The 21,864-nt window shown below is 44.2% G+C and overlaps 1 protein-coding gene across 19 annotated transcripts in view; it reads left to right on the top strand.

Moving 5' to 3' along the window:
- The window catches only part of SLMAP (sarcolemma associated protein), a 121,132-nt gene that overhangs the window by 43,795 nt on the left and 55,473 nt on the right, over positions 1-21,864 (top strand). For 11 of the 19 annotated variants that reach the window (XM_066614778.1, XM_066614781.1, XM_066614784.1 and 8 more), the window contains exon 2: positions 13,374-13,521. In XM_066614778.1, coding sequence (XP_066470875.1) covers positions 13,374-13,521 — 148 coding nt within the window. Of the gene's footprint in view, positions 1-13,373; positions 13,528-21,864 lie in introns of all 19 variants that reach the window. The other 8 variants (XM_066614774.1, XM_066614777.1, XM_066614786.1 and 5 more) reach the window with 1 other exon arrangement.

Raw genomic sequence — 21,864 nt, forward strand, 5'->3', positions numbered from 1 at the left:
TGTTCTGTTTAAAAATGTGGTAGAGAAAAGTCTAAAATGCATAATGGTATTGGAGCTGCCCAGAATTTGTAGCTTTAAAAGTACTTGTCAGTTGTTGAAGAGACAACAGTGAAAAACTTTAGGAAGAGAGAAGTGTCTAAGTAATAATTAGTAGCTATGGTGACAAATGTCTTGCAGCAAGTCAGTCAGCTATATATAAACTAAATTACTTGTGAAGTAGAACTTTATATAGGTTTTTCTTGAAAAATTAGTGTTCTGTTTCAGAATTAGTGACAGTGATAAAATCTATTTTTGTATGGTGTTGCTTGTGTAAGGAAGTTAAAGAAAGATGCCATACTCTTCCACCAAGAGATCTTGTATTGTTTTTCTCATCACTTTAATACACTAGACATCTTCTGAATGATTGATGAAAAATTCAGTGATGAATATTTTTTCTATTTTTAGCACTACATATTAACCATATAAAAGTAATTCTGTGAAAAGAAGGTATGAAATAAACCTATGTGTCGTTTTGTGATCTAAGTCTGTGTGTGGATAACAGAAGATACAGATTGAGAATAGGGCGTAGGACAGTAGGTTTCTACTGATAATAGGGACCCACTACCCTTGCTCCCAAAAACGAAGTATGGCGATCAAAGTGATTCACATTTTCCACTTAAACCATCCAGAAATAACAGATAATGTTATTACAGATACTTACTATCTGTAAGTCAGGTGAGGGTTTGGTCAGCATTAGCAAATACAGGTAATGGTTTCTCAGAGCCCAGTCCAGAAACCTACCCTGTGATTATTTGGGGGAGTGGAGGCCAACTGAGCATGCACTGTCATAACTATGATAATTAGGGGCAGGGCCTTAACCTAGGTCCAAGCCAAGAGGTACATAAATAGAGAGGCTGATACCTCTTGCCGTTCACACCAAGCCAAGAGGTACATAAATAGAGAGGCTGATACCTCTTGCCGTTCACACCAGAGGAAAGGCGGAGTTTAAAGTTTGCCTTTTATTTAATCCTTTTAAAAAATTAATTCTTTATAAACCCGTATTTGAGGGTTTGCCCTAAATAAGATTCTTTTAAAACTTGCCTTGAAGAGGTTCATTAAGGAATCCAAGTATTAGGCATAATTAGTATCAAGATTATATAGTAATGTAAGAATGTTTGGGAATGCAAGGTGAAAAAGTGCTGAAGCACTCAATTTTTGCAAAAAGCAAGTGAAGGCAGATGTCTGGTGATGGGGGCAGAGTTGAAATATTACAGAGTAACAAGAGAGGAAGCATGGAGTTGTGAAATAGCAGGTGATATTTGGGAATTTAAAAAGAAGGTTCAATTGAAAGGGATATGTGGAAAGAGAGAGAGCGCGCACCATCAGTGTACAGTGTTTGGTGCTTTACACAAAGTAAAAGACAGATCCCTGTCTTGAGGAACATACAGTCTAGAAATTAACACAAGGGAGACAACAAAAAGAGGCAAGAGGATGGAAGTAAGGGCAAATGGAAGTATATGCGGTTTTTTCAGTTTTGCTTAGTTGCAGTAGGAAGCAGAGAGAAGTGTAATTCCAAAGGCTTCCCGGAAAAAGTGATTTTCAGGTGAAATTTGAAAGTTGTGAGTGAGGGGACATCAATTATAGAGAGAAAGTATGCATTGGAAAATCATAGCATATTAGATGTGGAAGGGACCTTGGAGGTTATTGCCCTGCTCAGTTCAGGTGATTACAGCATCACTGTCAGATGGCCAACTAGTCTCTCCTTGAAAACCTCTAGTCAGGGAAAGCCCACTACTGTGTGAGACAGAAAATCAATAAAGAAAAACAATTTTAGAATTATTTTCACATGTTCTTGGCTTGACTTCTCCCTTTTATGTCTTAAAAGGGTGAAGACCCTATAGTGGAGCATAGGCAATTGGGGCAATTGGGCCCCTAAGGAATTACACAGTATATGAGGCTAATAGAAACAGATCTTCCATTAAGCAAAAATAGTCTATGAAGTTTCATCAGTGTTACCCCAGAAAGGAAGAATGCTGCTAGAAATTATGGTTTATTATGATTGTCCAAAGTAGTATTAATAAAAGTGATTGAGGAAGAAGAAGCAAAAAGTCAATCACATTCATTTGTAAATATTTGAAATAATACACTCAGGAAAATATATGTGCTCAGTATTAGTAATATGAAACATAAAATCTTGTATTCTTACAGGGTATGTTTATATCTGTGATATGGCAGTATGAGCTGGGATTATTGATGAATTATTGAAATCCTCTGGATGTAATTTGAGGTAATATTCTTACTTGGAAGCCTGTCTAACTCATAAGAAAAATTTTATTGACTTTCTTTAAGTTGGCTAGGTGTGTTGATTAAGTCGTGGAGTTTGGTGTGGGAACAGAATTGGCTGAACAGTAGTTAAAACTGTAATTAAGAACATAAGAACATAAGAACAGCCCCACTGGATCAGGCCATAGGCCCATCTAGTCCAGCTTCCTGTATCTCACAGCGGCCCACCAAATGCCCCAGGGAGCACACCAGATAACAAGAGACCTCATCCTGGTGCTCTCCCCTACATCTGGCATTCTGACTTAACCCATTCCTAAAATCAGGAGGTTGCGCATACACATCATGGCTTGTACCCCATAATGGATTTTTCCTCCAGAAACTCGTCCAATCCCCTTTTAAAGGCGTCTAGGCTAGACGCCAGCACCACATCCTGCGGCAAGGAGTTCCACAGACCGACCACGCGCTGAGTAAAGAAATATTTTCTTTTGTCTGTCCTAACCCGCCCAACACTCAATTTTAGTGGATGTCCCCTGGTTCTGGTATTATGTGAGAGTGTAAAGAGCATCTCCCTATCCACTCTGTCCATCCCCTGCATAATTTTGTATGTCTCAATCATGTCCCCCCTCAGGCGTCTCTTTTCTAGGCTGAAGAGGCCCAAACGCCGTAGCCTTTCCTCATAAGGAAGGTGCCCCAGCCCCGTAATCATCTTAGTCGCTCTCTTTTGCACCTTTTCCATTTCCACTATGTCTTTTTTGAGATGCGGCGACCAGAACTGGACACAATACTCCAGGTGTGGCCTTACCATAGATTTGTACAATGGCATTATAATACTAACCGTTTTGTTCTCAATACCCTTCCTAATGATCCCAAGCATAGAATTGGCCTTCTTCACTGCCGCCGCACATTGGGTCGACACTTTCATTGACCTGTCCACCACCACCCCAAGATCTCTCTCCTGATCTGTCACAGACAGCTCAGAACCCATCAGCCTATATCTAAAGTTTTGATTTTTTGCCCCAATGTGCATGACTTTACACTTACCGACATTGAAGCGCATCTGCCATTTTGCTGCCCATTTTGCCAGTCTGGAGAGATCCTTCTGGAGCTCCTCACAATCACTTCTGGTCTTTACCACTCGGAAAAGTTTGGTGTCATCTGCAAACTTAGCCACTTCACTGCTCAACCCTGTCTCCAGGTCATTTATGAAGAGGTTGAAAAGCACCGGTCCCAGGACAGATCCTTGGGGCACACCGCTTTTCACCTCTCTCCATTGTGAAAATTGCCCATTGACACCCACTCTCTGCTTCCTGGCCTCCAACCAGTTCTCAATCCACGAGAGGACCTGTCCTCTAATTCCCTGACTGTGGAGTTTTTTCAGTAGCCTTTGGTGAGGGACCGTGTCAAACGCCTTCTGAAAGTCCAGATATATAATGTCCACGGGTTCTCCCGCATCCACATGCCTGTTGACCTTTTCAAAGAATTCTATAAGGTTTGTGAGGCAAGACTTACCCTTACAGAAGCCATGCTGACTCTCCCTCAGCAAGGCCTGTTCGTCTATGTGTTTTGAGATCCTATCTTTGATGAGGCATTCCACCATCTTACCCAGTATAGATGTTAGGCTGACCGGCCTATAGTTTCCCGGGTCCCCCCTCTTTCCCTTTTTAAAAATAGGCGTGACATTTGCTATCCTCCAATCTTCTGGCACCGTGGCCGTTTTGAGGGACAAGTTGCATACCTTAGTCAAGAGATCTGCAACTTCATTCTTCAATTCCTTAATAACCCTTGGGTGGATGCCATCAGGGCCCGGTGACTTATTGATCTTTAATTTATCAATGAGGTCTGAAACATCTTCTCTTTTAACCTCTCTCTGACTTAACTCCTCGGTTAGGAGGGGCCGTTCGGGCAGCGGTATCTGCCTGAGGTCTTCTGCCGTGAAGACAGATGCAAAGAACTCATTTAATTTCTCTGCCATCTCTAAGTCTCCTTTTATCTCCCCTTTCCCTCCCTCACCATCCAGAGGGCCAACCGCTTCTCTGGCGGGTTTCCTGCTTCTAACATATTTGAAGAAGCTTTTATTATTCCCCTTAATGTTGCTGGCCATGTGTTCCTCATAGTCTCGCTTGGCCTCCCCTATCACCTTCTTACATTTCTTTATGTAAGAAATTATGTTCAGTATATATTTTGTACCTTTTCCTTTGAGCCAATTAAAAAGAATTTGTAAATGTTCACTGTGTGAAATGTTTTAAGAACTACAAATTGTCTGGTCACATCTCAAAATACTGGTCACTTGTAATAAGTGTGTTAGGTTCTTAGTAACCACCTTGCTACTGGCTTAATTCAAATTAGTGACCAATAAATCAAATTTTAATGAGCTATTGATTGAGCAACTGCAGATTTAAATTTACCTGAAGCACTGTTTGCTCACAGGAATTTTGATTTTAAGAGGAATCCCCTCTTTGAATGTGCAGCAGAATGAGGTGGTTGAATGCACCGTAGCCCTTCAGAGTAGTATAGAGGTGTTAGGGGGGTGGAATTGCACTTCTGAATGCTGCTTCAGATTGTGTGTAAAAAAACAACAAAAAACAACAACCCTTGTCTGCAATTAGAAAACAACCACAGCAAGAAAAAGGCTAGGTTAGAAATTATCTCATTGATGTCCTAGGTTTTTTTTATTGTAGAGTAGTATTTTTTGAAGAGGCAGGGTTTGTTCTTGTGGTTTTTCTTACCACAGGGAAGCATTCAAAAGTAGTATCCCTCAGTATTCTTTGCTCTGGAATGCTGTTCCCCAGGAAGACTTACTTGATGTTGAGTCTGATGTCACCTTTGGTGCCAGGGGAACATGGCTTTATTTGCCTTTTTAGATATTGTAGCTGTGTATGGTTGGGGGGTGTGTGTGTGTGTGTGTGTTGGCACTGACATAAATTTGGCTGCTCTATTTTTACTGTATGTTTTTATTTTGTGAAATTTAAAATTAACCATTCTGAGAGCCATTGGGCTGAATAGTAGGATTAAAAAATGCTCTAAATCAGTGTTTCTCAAACTGTGGGTTGGGACCCACAGGTGGGTCGGGAGCCAATTTCAGGTGGGTCCCCATTCAATTTCAATATTTTATTTTTAATATATTAGGCTTGATGCTACCATGGCATGTGACTGCAATTGGGGAAATGTTACAGACCTGTGCTTTTAACAAGCTACTATGTAGATTCATTTAACAATGAAAGTAAATGGGACTTACTGCCGGGCAAGTGTGGGTAGGATTGCAGCCTAGGATTGTTAAAAATTTTCCTGCTTGATGATGTCACTTCTAGTCATGACATCACTTCCAGTGGTTCCTGACAGTTTCTCATTCTAAAAAGTGGGTCCTGGTGCTCAATGTGTGACAACCACTGCTCTAAATAAATAAGAAATGGTAGTCGGAGGTAGAACAAACTGTTATACATACATGCATAGAACCAACATGATCTTAGAGTTGTGGCTCACTAGTCTACTTCTGAATAGGACAGTGGAATAGGACACAGAGAATATAATTCTGGCAACAGAGCAATTTAGAGTGAGAAATTTAATACAATTCTGAGACTGACCAAGATTTTTGTTATAAAAGCAAAATGGGATCTTAACTCTTTATTCTAGTGATGTGATTTTCTCATGATGCATGTCGGTTGAATTAAGGCACCAGCTCCTGCCTTCAAGTGATTGTATGAGGATTTTTTTTTTTCATTTTTAGAAAACTTGTTTGCAGACAGTGGAAAACATGACATAATTAAGGATAGCAGAACTACTTAAGATCTTGCACTCACCTTTACTTAATTTTCTGTTTAGAAAATGGAAGTACAGAATTACCGAACAGAGTACTATACAGAATTTCAATTTACCTCTTCTTTGGTGCTTATGATTCAAAATACATGGTTTCAAGTAAAGCAGCAGGCTCCCCCTTGGTTTTTCTTGTCTTATCGGACAGCCCAATTGTATACTAATTGGGCATACCGGCAGTGACAGCTTTCATATCCTAAGACCATCCAGCACAATGGAGAGTAGGAACACCAGAACCCAGACAATGCTATACTAGTGCAGCCTTCCAGGAACACCAGCAGCACCCTTGGAAATTCTGACACAACCTGTCATCCATGGAGCGATTGTGTGATGTGTAGGGAGCCAGGCAATACATCTTCCTAGCCTCAACACTGGTGCTCAGAGAGACATGACCAGGGTGAACCAAGCACGAGGTGGTGGCAGGTACAGGTCCAATGAGTAGCCACCACTGAGATGATGGTGCCACCACCTTCCCGATGGTACCTTGGAATTAGATAGCAACAGTTACTACCACAGTTCGAGTCCTCTTCTGCCATGCACAGAAACATGCACATCTTTTTGACCACAGCAGAGCAATAAGTGGAAGACATGCCAGCTCCCATGGGATATTAAGTAAACATGCAAGTCCCTTTTAGGGAAGAGTTTTTATTGTCCAACAGGAATGGAACCCTTTTTCCATGTGAGGGACCAAGGCCAGTCACGAGTAGAGCCCCAGCAGCACTCAGATCAGGCAGGGTGCTGGTAGCCCACCACTCAAAAGCTGGAGGCCAGGTAAGACAGATTCAAGCCGAGCATTGGGTCCTGCCTCATGCAGCATGGCACTCACCTTTTACATGACTGCTTCTTCATGGCTGGAATTTGCATGGTAATTTTTCCAGACATTGCCCACACACTTTCAGGTCTGTCTTTGTAGCTGTCAGGAATTGCAAAATAAATGCAGCCCTGTCAGCAAGCACCTGTTGCTAGACCTAACTTTTTCTCAACCACAACAAAAGTTGAAAACTCCCCCCACCTGAATGGGGGGAGGCAGGAAGCACTTGTATGCAAGGCTCATGATTAAAACATGGGTTCATATGATTTCTGAACTGAGCCAACGTAAATTAAGGAGCCAGATGTCTCTGAAGTAGAGGTGAAGGAATCCATGATGCCATTTCATGACTAGTTCTACTTCTTTCCCTAATACAAACCCAAAGCATTGACAGAGTAGTCCAGCAGTTTTCAAACTCTTGGGAGAGTTTGAGCCTCTCTAAGTTCTTGTGGGGGTGGGGGGGAGGCAGCAGGGGCAGGGGGAAAGCAGTGGCGATCCCCAGGATCACACTGCTCAGGGGGGTTGCAGGTGCTTGGGTACACTTATCTGTGCCTCCTGCAGCCTCCCGGGGATCTGGGGAGCCCTGCAGGACCTCCTGCAGGCTTCCTCGCAACTTCAGAAGTGAAAGTGAAGCGATTGAGCTCCACTTCTGCTTTAGCGGAGGTGGGGCACAATCGCTCCGATTTTGCTTTCAAAGCTGCGGGGGGGGGGGAGCCCTGCAGAAAGTCATACAGGGCTCCCCGCACCCCGGGAGGCTGCAGGAGGCTCGGATAAGTGTACCCAAGCCCTGGCAGTCCCCTTGAGGGGTGTGATGCTGGGGATTGTGCAGTTGCCTCCTCCCTGCCTCCAGGCTGCCCCTGCCCCTTAAGGTGAAAGTGGCCAGAGCCCACAGGCTAGAGCATAGTGACACCCCAGTCTGAAAAGCCCTGGAGTAGTCCTTAGCATGTGTGACTGAATCCCACAGAGCATTTTGGAATTGGAAACTGATAGTATATCAACAGACTATCACAAGTTTGTCTCTTCAACAGTACCCAGTCTCAACTGAGTATGTTGGCTGGAGGCAGCTGAATTGAAATTAGACCATCTGCTTTGTTCAGCTGGCTTTTGGGAATGTATGTCAGGTCAGCCCCCTGTTCTGTAATTAAGACTGGTATCTTACTAGTTACTAACCTGACATTCATTCAAACTCTTCATGACCAACATATGTTCAGGTTTTTGAAAAAAAGCAACAGAGTTCTATGTTCTCCTGTCTATAAGTCTTCTAGAAGAAGAGGAAAATATATTTTCTAAATTCAGCCATTCAGAATGTATTAAAACATTTAATAAAAAGTACATAGCTTTTTAGGAAGCTCTTGGTGCTGTTTAACACAATTAGCTTTCAGTGACCTAGAAAGTGGTGGAACCATTAATAACAAACTGTCTGGCTTAGGTCAAGGCGGTATAGAATACTTACTTTCTGTGTAAAGGTGATAGACACTGAGCAACAAATGTAACATGTAAAGTTTTAAAATAAAAAGACTACCATAGTCGTACTTGAAATGTTTGATAGCAGTAGCATCTTAATGCTGCAATCTAGAACCACTTTATTTCAAACTATTTCTTTTAGAGAGATCTATTGTAATATAAATGTTTGGTGTATAATAAGCTAGATCAGCAGTTCTCAAACTTTTCCACCTCTGGATCCCTGGAGAAAGGTGGGGTAGAAATACAGTAAATGAAATAATAAATAAATAAAAGGAGGGAGCCCTGCTGGCTCAGGTGCAGTCTAGGGAAATCCTAGAGCACCAGAGTATGTATGTGCAGAATGATGCAGTGTGGAGCAGATGGCGGCCACTTATGGTGTGCTCATGAAGCCCCTGGCTCCTAGAAGCATACACAGAGAAACATTGAACTAGATCAGGAGTTCCCAATCTTAATGTCTCTGTGACCCATCTTACCCACTGTGGTAGACTGTGATAGTCTTGGTGGTGCTGGGGATGACTTTTCTGGGTCGTGTCAGGCCATGGCCCACACTACTGGCCTCCATGGGCCTCAGATGGCCTGCAGAATCCTCTGAAAGCCACTTCTGGTTTGCCTCCAGAAACCAGAAGTTGTCTCTGAAAACAAAGTGGGTTTTTTTTAAGCTTCTGCAGGCTATTCTGAGGCCGGAAGAAGCCAGTAGATTCGCTTGCCAGCCCAGTGCAACAGAGAAGAAGCCTCCAGGGCTGCCCAGTGTTTCTGAAATGTTGTTGATTTGTAGCCATTCGAATGGCATTGGTGGGTAGGAGGGCCTAGACTGATCCGCCTTGCATGGGCTCACTTTGGGAAAGGCTGAACTAGATTAATCAATGAATGCATGCATGGGTATAGAAGAGGCAAGAACAGTGGTCCTCGAACTTTTCTGGCTCACACCTCCCCTGATCCTTGTAACCATTGGCCATGGCTCCCCATTATAACACCTTACCTCAGTTATCCCCAAAATGGGGATGAAGGTGTTACACACTAGAAACAAGGCTGCCAGCACTCTGAGGCTGCAATCCTAACCACACTTACCTGAAAGTAAGCCCCATTGAACAAAATAGGACTTACTTCTGAGTAGACCTGGTTAGGATTGTGCCCTGAGTTTGTTAGCAGCACACCTGGAGGGTTTTGGAAAGGGGGGGAAGTGATGAATTTGCTGGGGGGAGGGGAAGACTTTGTTTTTGTGTATCTGCTAATTGCAAACTGATGAAAACGGAGACCTAGAGACTGTTTAGCTGGAATCCTAACCCCACTTTCCTGGGAGTAAGTCCCATTGAACACAATAGGACTTACTTCTGAGTAGACCTAGCTAGGATTGTGCCTTTTGTCTTACCATAGCAGCCAACAGAGTACCCCCCCCCCCCAAAAGGAGGCAGGAGGAAAAAGGGGAATGGCTAAAAAGAATGGGAATTTTTATTTTTAATCAATGTTTGGAGACAAAGCCATCAAGAGTGGCTTTTTTCTCTTTTTTGAAGGGGGAGGAAAAAGAGAAAGGTGAAGATCCTGGGTTAAACTGACACAGACCCCAAGCCTGTGTAGGTCTACTCAGAAGTAAGCCCCATTTGAGTCAATAGGGCTTACTCCCAGGAAAATGTGGAAAGGATTGCAGCCACACCCAGCAAGATTACAGCTCACATCAAAGTAGATGGGGGCTGCTCTCACACACATACACCCAACATGCAGATGCCACCCCTGTTCCCCCCAGGCAAGATGGAGGAATGCAGGCTGGGGCATTTGGACACTAAGAGCAGGCTGGGCTCCCCAAGCGGAGGACTTACTCTTCCCTCCCACTTTGAAGCCTGCCAGGAGCGAGCCCTGTGCTGATGACATGCAGCACCTCTGCACTCTTCTCTCCTCCAGCCTTGACCAATTCCAGGATGCCCAGGGTGAGGGGCACACTGGGAAATGTAGTCCTTGGGGCGAGGTTGCACATGGAGAGAACTCCATGATGAGATGCGGCACCTCTGCCTGCCCAGCCAGCCTTCTCTCCCACCTCCCCCTAGCATGTTTCACAGCCCTTTCAGCCTCACGCTGTGCCACCCACCTCATTCACAGCTGCAGAAAAGCAGCAAGTCAGCAGGCTGCATGTGTAGCAGAGCAGCGTAGCCCAGCCTCTTTCCCTGAGATGCCTGGTGACGCCCCTGGAGGCTAGCCACGCCTCCCTAAGGAGGTGGGATGCACAAATTGAATACGTCAGAGCAAGATGGTAAAAGTTTTCGAGACTGAGTTGAAGAGAGGCTAGAGACAGAAAGTGATAGTTGAACCTCTTCTTTCAATGCACTCCATTTTAATCTGAAATACTTGTAATACTGTGCAGATGGTAGGACAGAAGATACATATGCTGTAATGTGTTACATGCATATCTATGTACATAAAATGGTTGGAACATATGGTGGGGATTATCAGCATATCACCATTTGTATTGCAGAGATGTGTGGCGTGGGGGTGGCAGGTGAGATAAGGCTCTGCCTCACCTGCTGCTCCCCACACTACATGTCTTTGTTTTGTTTTTGAATTAGAGATAGAATGAACTGGCCCAGAGTATAGACAGTAGTTGAACAGGACTTTCAGGCAGTGATTTGTATAGAAAGAAGTGTAAGGCAAAAATGGATACTTCAAGGAAAGTACAGGCTTCTGAAAGAAGGTGGATAGTTTCTTACCCAACATAGAGAGATCAAATGCTGTGAACAGGCAGGAGAATATTTTGGACTGGGTTACTGAGGGATAAGCAAACATAAGTGTGTACTTATGTATGTACATACATGTATTAACCAGTCAGATCTTTTCCTACAAGTTGCTAATAAATGAAATTGTGACAGATTCATTTTGGATATCTGTTAGGAGAATGCTTCATAAAACCAGTAGGCTGTAGTTTGGTTTAAAGCACTGTGAGTGACACAGTCAGCCCAACTTGCAATTGTGGATCACGTATGTAGGTGTAGCATACTGGAAGAGAGATTGGATAGTTCTTGACCTGGCTACAGAAGTTGATTTAAAATTCATTTGTCTGTAGTATCTTGATCTCAGTATATATGTTAAAAAGGCAAAATCGTGTAACATGTAGCCTTTTAAACTCGTAAGCTCCAAATTTGTTTGAATAAAAAGAGGCTCAACAGCACCACTAAATGTTGCTGGCCTAATATTTGGCTTTAGGTTTGCATCAGCATAAAGGACTGGATAAAGACAAGCTAACCAGCTTTTCTCTTGAAAATCAACTTTGAATACTGTACCTGAGTAGTTCAGTGAAAATATTGCATCGCCTCCATTAGAAATGGTAGGACCTATATGTATCACTGTACTAAAACTATATTAGACACTGTGTTTATCTGTATTGCTGTTAGACATAGGAAGTTGTTGACTGGATTAACATAATCTAGAAAGGAGTTATGAGTCAATACTAGGAGGTGCTCCACTGAGGTATTACAGTTGCCTAATGAAAGGAAGTATATTTAACTGCTCAATGTTACAATTTCCTGTTTGTTCATTTGATACTACTTCAGTGGATAGGTTTAGTTGATCTGTACTTCCTGTTTTATGTATAGTGACTTAGCTGGTCTAGTGCCATAGAAGGAGTTCAGGTTCTGGAAGTGAATGTTAGGCATAGTGCCACTGAAACACTGGAGACAGTACACCAGTAGAGAAGAATGGGGAGTGGCATTTCAGCATGTTTTGTAATGGTTGCATGCCTGCCAAGGGTACTTGAAAGATTTTAGAAACATAATTATCCAGCACACAAAACCCATTTTTAATCTAAACCTGTAATCTTTTAAATTGGCATAGGATTGCAGCCATGGTTCTCAATAGGTGATCCTGAGTACCACTGTTTTATATTTAGGAGTTTACATGTGTGCCAGTAGATAACTCTGCCTCTTGTATAATCAGTTACATAAAAAGTCGATGTTTCACTTGTTCAGTGCTTTGTGTATATTCTGTGTTTTAATTTAAAAAAAATATATTTTGCTCATCTGTTGCTTTTCAGAGTGTACAAAAGGATTTTTTAAACCCACGGAAAACCATTAAGCCCTCTTACACAAACTGGCCCTGTTGACAATGTATTTCAAATGCCTCTGATGTGAAAGCTTTCTTTTGTGCACTCTTGAGGGAGGGGTAGATTCAAGAAAGTTATCACAGCTTTATATAATACCTTCTCTTTCCCCTCTCCTTAACTCTTTTGGGGAGAATGAAGTAAGTTGTATTCATTGACTCTTTTAGAAACTGATATTCTGAAGTCTATCTTCTTGGGCCTTAATGCTCATCCTTTAATATTTATCCCTTTTTCTTGCTTGCTCTCACTCTTTTGTCCCTAGTACATATTAACGTGATAAAATGTTGGTGTCTCAGGGCCCAATCCTATCCAATTTTCCAGTGCCGGTGCAGCTGTGCCAATGGGGCATGTACTGCATCTTGCGGTGGGGCAGCAGTCACAGAGGCCTCCTTAAGGTATGGGAACATTTGTTTCCTTACCCTGGGGCTGCGTTGTGACTGCACCACAGCTGGAAAATTGGATAGGATTGGGCCCTCAGTCTTCATCCCTGTCCAGAATTCTGATACCAAAACAACTAAGACCATGCAGTACACTTCTTAAACCGCTAATCTGGCATCTTGTTCCCTTCTTTATCCCCTTCCCATGATCTTGCCCTGTTGTATCTTTACAAGCTTTTCTCTTGATATGTCACTGGATATGACTATCATTCCTTTAGCTTTGTCATCCAAGAATCCCGTTTTCTTAAACTGTTTCCATTTTTTTCCTATCCCTTGTTCCACAGCCCCCTTTTCAGAACAACTGTGTGATACTAACTCTCACTTTCTAAAAAATCTTTTCCATTAGCCTTTAGTATAATGCTTTAGTTTCTCGTTTCTAATTAAAACAAAACTTATATATGTATTATACTGTTTTGACTTATGCAGTCTAAGCACCACATTTAAATGTTTCCGGTTCATAGCCATCTTTTTCTTCCACGTGATTTACAGCATCTTATATTTTTCCTTACAGTTTTATCTTCAAGACACTAAAAGTAGTAATGGTACCTTTATAAATAGTCAAAGATTGAGTAGAGGATCTGAAGAAAGTCCACCATGTGAGATTCTGTCTGGCGATATAATCCAGTTTGGTGTAGATGTGACGGAGAATACGCGGAAAGGTAAGGGTACGGATCACTTTTTATATATTTAAATTTATAAAGAAGCTGGGGTGTGTGTTTTGTGTTGGAAAGGTATTATAATCCCTTCCTGAAGAGATTTTCATTGACTATGGCAGACATACTTTCTGTCTCCAAACTACTATTACTTTCTCAGCTGTAGTGAACCATCTTGTATTTGTCCAGACAGTAATGTATATGTAGGATTCCCAAAGATTAAACACTGGTTTCTTTGGAACCTAGTTATTGGAGATACTGCAGTGGCACAGAACAAAAATTATTACAGCAAGTCAATGTTTACAACTTCGTACTTGGCTTGTGTTGTAAGAGATAAATTCTTTTTTATAAGAAGAGCCTAACTGAATTGGGCTTTATTGTTGCTGGTGATTAATTTCTGTATTTATTATACTGCATTGGCTTTGCTGTTGCTTATCCTGCCATATGCTAGTCTGCCTTTCCTTTACTTCCAGATAGATGTCAAAACATTATAGACGTCTGTTAAAATATATGTGTATAGTTTTGATGTGGATCATATTTGCATAATTCTTTGAAAAAATTGTTTAAAAAGAAGCTGTCTGCATGAAGTTTGGTCTGTTTCCCAATTTTTTTTGAGAGAGCTTAGCTATTTCATTAGGTACCTCTGGTAGTACAATGGATCAATGAGCATGTTTAAATTCAAAACAAAACAAAATTTTGTATGTTAGATAAAAAACCTTAATGATGAAATCCCTTCGACTTGTTTTCACCTCAGAATTAGTATGTGACATAAGAAGAATTGGAATTTAGAGCAGAAGAGCATTCTAAAAAATGTTTTATTTACTGCTTGCTACTTAGATGTTATATTTATATCCCATCCTTTTGTCAAGCAGATCAGAACGGCAATCCGGACTAATAGCCACCATGAGAAATTAGGATGCGAAAGTGTGACTTGCCCAAGCTGTGCTTCAAAGCCAAACCAAGCCCAGCACTCTAGCCACTGTACTGCATTTGCAATGAGCTTCTATGAAACACTTCTGTTTGTTGTTGTTTTTCTTTTTTTAAATCTGGCCATCCTGGAAAACACAGTGTAAATTTTCATTTTGGTTGGCTTAGATACACTTCAAAATTAATTTGGATATGAGTATGTTAATCACTTTTTGAACAAGCTAAATAGGTCATTCTGTTTCTACATCAAAAGTACTAAGATAAGTACAATTAATTCTGTGGAAAATTGAAGTGATTTTAAAGAACCAGATGTTATAGAGCAGGGATGGGCAAACATTTTGGCAGGAGGGCCACATCATCTCTCTGACACTGTGACAGGGGTCAGAAAAAAAATTAATTTACTTTATAAATTTGAATACATTAGAGACAGAACTTAAATGAATGAATGAATTTTACTGAACTTATTTATAATACACATGAGAACTGTAATAAAAGGCATGTAGAACCACATGAGAACTATGAATTGTTTGCCACGTGCTTCTTGCACAGTGAAAACATGCAGACCAAGCCAGAAACACATGGAGACATAAGTTGTTCAGAGGCAATGGGTGGGGGTAGGGGGTTAAAATAATGCACAGGGAAAAGCAGAAAACACATGGAGAACGATTAAAGACCTTGCTCTAACTTGGCCCACAGTTCACGTCTGGTGGTTGCGACTAGCAGTCATGGACCAGCACAGGCTCAACAGTCTTCAATGGACCAGAGGCTCATTGGAGACCGAGGGCTCCCTGTGGCCTGGATTGGGAGTCCCCAAGGGCTGCAGATGGTCCCTGGCCCGGGGTTTGCCCACCAGTTACAGAGCCTAGAATTGGTTCAGGACTTCCAGTGCAAGAGGTGTCCTTGCTTTGGAAAAGAAGGATGCAAGTGTTTTAAATAAATGAAAAATGTCCTATATTTAGTGCAGAGTTGAAGATGAATTAACATGAACGAAATTGGGCTTGCTTCTAAAACAACTGAAAGGCAAAAGCCTTCATTAGGGTCAAGTAAAATGTCAAAGTTGTAGGCAAACTTTTTTTATTTTCTAAAATTCCTCTTGGAGCTAAGCAACAATTTATTTGAAAAGAGGAGAGGGCAAGGAAAGAAAAGCCAGGATATGATGATGATCTGCAGTTGTAGTAATCTTAACTAATTTCTGCTCAGCCCGCAGATGTATACATTTGATCTCTGTTGCATATACACAACTCTGGGCAGAAATGGCAGACTTAATCTGATTTACGCATTGCTAGGTATGAAACAGATTTAAGTTTGTGCTGAGGGTTACAGGGATGAAACTGTGATGGTTGTTTCCCCAAGGAGCTTCGGGGGGCCATATCTTGTATCTGCGGTTTTGCTTATCTGCAGATGCACCCCCTGCACCCACTGTCCATGACTTTCCCTGCCCATATAATGCCTTTTAAAGGCCTAAAAACATCACTTTTAGTTTTGCTGAAAAAGTGACTTTTTTGGCCTAAGCAGCCATTCTGAGAGCAGCAGAGGCCGCGGGAGGAAATGCGCAGCTTCTGAGAGGCTCAGAAGAGTTTCCAGCAGGCAGGGTGTGTCCCCAGTATGTTTCAATTATCTGCAGGGGGTTCCAGAAGAAACCCCCCATGGATATTCTCCCACACACGTGGAGCCTCAAGGCGGCTAACAGCATAAAAACACAGTACTATATGCAGATAAAAACATAACCATAAAACAATTAGCGCAATAAAAACAGATCGAACCCCCATGGATCATATAAACAAAACTATGTTAAAGGTTAAATGTTCCAAGTTAAAATGCCAGCCCATCATGTCAGCACTCAAATGCCTTTAGATATCATCTTTCCATTTTTGGTAAAGTTCTTAAAGCATCTAATGTCACCTAAATATTTAAAAATATTTAATATAAAAATAATTGGCAATAAAGTATAAAATCACAAAAACATACCCATCAGTAGCAGTTAAAAAGCATAACTTCAGAACATAAGAACATAAGAACAGCCCCACTGGATCAGGCCATAGGCCCATCTAGTCCAGCTTCCTGTATCTCACAGCGGCCCACCAAATGCCCCAGGGAGCACACCAGATAACAAGAGACCTCATCCTGGTGCTCTCCCCTACATCTGGCATTCTGACTTAACCCATTCCTAAAATCAGGAGGTTGCGCATACACATCATGACTTGTACCCCATAATGGATTTTTCCTCCAGAAACTTGTCCAATCCCCTTTTAAAGGCGTCTAGGCTAGACGCCAGCACCACATCCTGTGGCAAGGAGTTCCACAGACCGACCACGCACTGAGTAAAGAAATATTTTCTTTTGTCTGTCCTAACCCGCCCAACACTCAATTTTAGTGGATGTCCCCTGGTTCTGGTATTATGTGAGAGTGTAAAGAGCATCTCCCTATCCACTCTGTCCATCCCCTGCATAATTTTGTATGTCTCAATCATGTCCCCCCTCAAGCGTCTCTTTTCTAGGCTGAAGAGGCCCAAACGCCGTAGCCTTTCCTCATAAGGAAGGTGCCCCAGCCCCGTAATCATCTTAGTCGCTCTCTTTTGCACCTTTTCCATTTCCACTATGTCTTTTTTGAGATGCGGCGACCAGAACTGGACACAATACTCCAGGTGTGGCCTTACCATAGATTTGTACAATGGCATTATAATACTAACCGTTTTGTTCTCAATACCCTTCCTAATGATCCCAAGCATAGAATTGGCCTTCTTCACTGCCGCCGCACATTGGGTCGACACTTTCATCGAACTGTCCACCACCACCCCAAGATCTCTCTCCTGATCTGTCACAGACAGCTCAGAGCCCATCAGCCTATATCTAAAGTTTTGATTTTTTGCCCCAATGTGCATGACTTTACACTTACTGACATTGAAGCGCATCTGCCATTTTGCTGCCCATTCTGCCAGTCTGGAGAGATCCTTCTGGAGCTCCTCACAATCACTTCTGGTCTTCACCACTCGGAAAAGTTTGGTGTCATCTGCAAACTTAGCCACTTCACTGCTCAACCCTGTCTCCAGGTCATTTATGAAGAGGTTGAAAAGTACCGGTCCCAGGACAGATCCTTGGGGCACACCGCTTTTCACCTCTCTCCATTGTGAAAATTGCCCATTGACACCCACTCTCTGCTTCCTGGCCTCCAACCAGTTCTCAATCCACGAGAGGACCTGTCCTCTAATTCCCTGACTGTGGAGTTTTTTCAGTAGCCTTTGGTGAGGGAGCGTGTCAAACGCCTTCTGAAAGTCCAGATATATAATGTCCACGGGTTCTCCCGCATCCACATGCTTGTTGACCTTTTCAAAGAATTCTATAAGGTTTGTGAGGCAAGACTTACCCTTACAGAAGCCATGCTGACTCTCCCTCAGCAAGGCCTGTTCGTCTATGTGTTTTGAGATCCTATCTTTGATGAGGCATTCCACCATCTTACCCGGTATGGATGTTAGGCTGACCGGCCTATAGTTTCCCGGGTCCCCCCTCTTTCCCTTTTTAAAAATAGGCGTGACATTTGCTATCCTCCAATCTTCTGGTACCGTGGCCGTTTTGAGGGACAAGTTGCATACCTTAGTCAAGAGATCTGCAACTTCATTCTTCAATTCCTTAATAACCCTTGGGTGGATGCCATCAGGGCCCGGTGACTTATTGATCTTTAATTTATCAATGAGGTCTGAAACATCTTATCTTTTAACCTCTATCTGACTTAACTCCTCGGTTAGGAGGGGCCATTCGGGCAGCGGTATCTGCCCGAGGTCTTCTGCCGTGAAGACAGATGCAAAGAACTCATTTAATTTCTCTGCCATCTCTAAGTCTCCTTTTATCTCCCCTTTCCCTCCCTCACCATCCAGAGGGCCAACCGCTTCTCTGGCGGGTTTCCTGCTTCTAACATATTTGAAGAAACTTTTATTATTCCCCTTAATGTTGCTGGCCATGCGTTCCTCATAGTCTCGCTTGGCCTCCCCTATCACCTTCTTACATTTCTTTTGCCACAGTTTATGTTCCTTTTTATTCTCTTCATTAGGGCAAGACTTCCATTTACGGAAGGAAGCTTCCTTGCCCTTCACAGCCTCTCTAACTTGGCTGGTTAGCCATGCGGGCACTCTCCTGGATTTAGTGGAACCCTTCTTTCTTTGCGGTATACACCTCTGCTGGGCCTCTATTACTGTTGTTTTAAGCAGCCTCCATGCACTCTGGAGAGACTGGACTCTTTTTACCCTCCCTTTCAACCTCCTTCTAACCAGCCTCCTCATTTGAGGGAAGTCCGCCCGTCGGAAGTCAAGGGTTTTTGTTAGAGATTTGCCTGGTATTCTCCCCCCAACGTGCACGTCAAAACGGATCGCAGCATGATCACTGTTCCCCAATGGCTCAGTAACGTTTACATCTCTAACCAGGTCCTGCGTACCGCACAAAATTAAATCCAGAGTCACCTGTCCTCTGGTAGGCTCCGTGACTAGCTGATCTAAGCCACAGTCATTTAGCACGTCAAGAAATCCGGTTTCCTTATCGTGACCAGAACACAAATTGACCCAGTCAATATGAGGATAATTGAAGTCCCCCATGATTACAACCCTGTCCTTCCTTGTCACCTCCCTGATCTGTTTCCTCATTTCAAGGTCCCCATCAGATTTCTGGTCTGGAGGACGATAGCACGCCCCCAGTATTACATTGCTGCGCAAGCCTGGTAATTTAACCCACAGAGATTCTACGGTGGAGTCGGACCCACCTTCAATCTCTACTTTGCTGGATTCTATCCCTTCCTTAACATAAAGGGCCACCCCACCTCCAACACGCCCCTGCCTGTCCCTCCTGTAGAGTTTATAGCCCGGGATTGAGGTATCCCACTGATTCTCCGCATTCCACCAGGTTTCCGTTATGCCCACTATGTCAGTATTTTCCCTTGTCACCAGGCATTCCAGTTCTCCCACCTTTGCTCGTAGACTTCGGGCATTCGCATAAAAGCATTTATACACGGAATGCCCCAGGATGGGCTGCTTATTCGCTCCTTTGTCCCCGCATCCTCTCATTGTGCCAAACCGTCTATCACATCCCATCACCCTACCTTTCCCAATTTCTTCTCCTACCCTGCCTTTGTCTTGTTGTTCTCTAACCTCCCCATCCTCATCCCATAGGGATGAGGAGTCCCGAACCGGATGCCCCTCGGCTCCTGTCGGCCTTCCCCCAGGGATCAGTTTAAAAGCTGCTCTGCCACCTTTTTAATGTTATGCGCCAGCAGTCTGGTTCCATTCTGGTTCAAATGGAGCCCGTCCCTCTTGTACAGGCCCCGCTTGTCCCAAAACGTTCCCCAGTGCCTAACGAATCTAAACCCCTCCTCCCTACACCACCGTCTCATCCATGCATTGAGACCCCTGATCTCCGCCTGCCTAGCTGGCCCTGCGCGTGGAACAGGTAGCACTTCAGAGAACGCTACCTTTGAGGTCCTGGCTTTCAGCTTCCTGCCTAAAAGCCTAAATTTGGCCTCCAGGACCTCCCAGCTACACTTGCCCACGTCGTTGGTGCCGACATGCACCACAGCCGCTACCTCTCCCCCAGCACTGTCTACTAGCCTGTCTAGACGAGAAGTGATGTCCGCAACCTTCGCACCAGGCAGGCAAGTCACCATGCGGTCCTCACATCCGTCACAAACCCCCCTCTCTATGTTTCTAATAATCGAATCCCCCACTACAAGAAGCCCCCGACCCCCCTCCCGCCGAGGAGTATCCCGAGTGCGCTCGGATACGGGCCCATCCCCTGGAGAAGGGATCCCCCTAGGGGATTGTTTCCCTCCTCTCCAGGATGACGTCCTCCAGTCCCGAGACTTCCCACCCGGGCAGCCGAGGAGCTGCACGCCTGAGGTTGGGACGAAGCCTGATCGTCCCCAGAAGTCTCCCCACGGTCCTCCTCTGGCTCCCTGCGCTTCTCCAGGTCGGCCACCAAGGCTTCAAGGGAGCGGACGCGTTCCCTGAGAGCCTGGAGCTCCTTGCACCGAGGACACACCCATGACTTATGCCCCAGAGGCATATAATCATACATGTGGCACTCAATGCAGAACACTGGATAGCCCCCACCCTGCTGCTGGCTGTCTGACTGCATAGCTTTTTTGTTGCTGTTGTTGTTGTTTTATTTAGGGGTCCGTTTAAAAACCGTACACTGGATAGCAGCCCTTTTCTCTAGGGAAGAGGAAGGGCAGTGTATGGGGCCCTGGCCTCCTCGCCCTGCTGCTGAACTCGCCCAGATGCTAAACTCTTGTGCCTTACCTGGCACTTAGTTCCCGAGGCACTGGGTTCCCAGAGGCCACACGCGTCTGCAGAGAAGCATAGTACAGTGGCAGTCAAATAGCAGATGTGGAACCAACCTAACAAAATAGGAGGGTCTCAATCTGGCAGTGAAATACAGGTCGAGCCTCCTTATTCACGATATTTTTAACCGTGAATCTGACTCAACTCAGGTCCCCAGAACCTGCATGGAGCCAGACTTGGCCCCACCTGAGCCCTCCAGAGGTGCTTCTGAGGCCTGTGGAGGCCGTGTGCAGCCTCCACGAGCCTCACAATGGCCTCCATAGGTCCTAGAGAGGCACTTTCGGTTTTTGACCAAAAACCGGAAGTGTCTCTTGAGGACCTACGAAGGCGTATGGAGGCTGCCCACAGCCTCCACAGGCCTCATAAGAGCCTCGGGAGGCGACTCACACATAGCTCCAGTAGCCTTCGAGGCTTTCGGGGGCCTTTCTGAGACCCATGGAGGCTGTGTGCGGCCTTAACAGGCCTTGGAAAGGTCCTAGAGAGGCACTTCTAGTTTTCAGGGGAAAAAATGGAAGTGCCTCTCTAGGACCTCTGGAGGTCTTTCTGAGGCCTGTGGAGGCTACACGCGATCTCCATGAGCCTCAGAAGGGCCTCCGGTGGCAACTGGAGCACAGCTTCAGTCGCCTCCGGAGAACTGGCCTCTGAGGCATTTAGCGGCCTTTCTGAGGCTTGCAGAGGCTGCATGCAGCCTCCACGGGCCTTGGAAAGAGCTCTGGAGTCCTTGAAGGGTTCAAAAACCGCAAGTGACCTTCCAGGACCTCTGGAGGCCATTTTGAGGCCTGTGGAGGCTGCGTGTGGCCTCCACGGGCCTCAGAACAGCTCCGGATGCAACTGGAGAAAGACTCCTGTCGTGTTTGGAGGTGGGTGGAGTCCAAATTCCTCATGACATGGCAGGAGGTCTGGTCTAGAGGGTAGAGCCTCCATTTGCCTGAAGATTAACATCCACAAGGTCGCCAGTTCGAGGCCACCGGCACCGTGCGACCTTGAAGCAGCTGGCAAGCTGCAGCTGAGCTGTTCCATCTGCTCGGAGCGTGGGAGGATGGAGGCCAGAATGTTAAACCAGATCGGAGTGTAACATCTTGAATGTGGTGGTTCTTGAAAGA

The sequence above is a fragment of the Tiliqua scincoides genome, chromosome 2 (assembly GCF_035046505.1).
Source record: "Tiliqua scincoides isolate rTilSci1 chromosome 2, rTilSci1.hap2, whole genome shotgun sequence".
NCBI lineage: Eukaryota > Metazoa > Chordata > Lepidosauria > Squamata > Scincidae > Tiliqua > Tiliqua scincoides.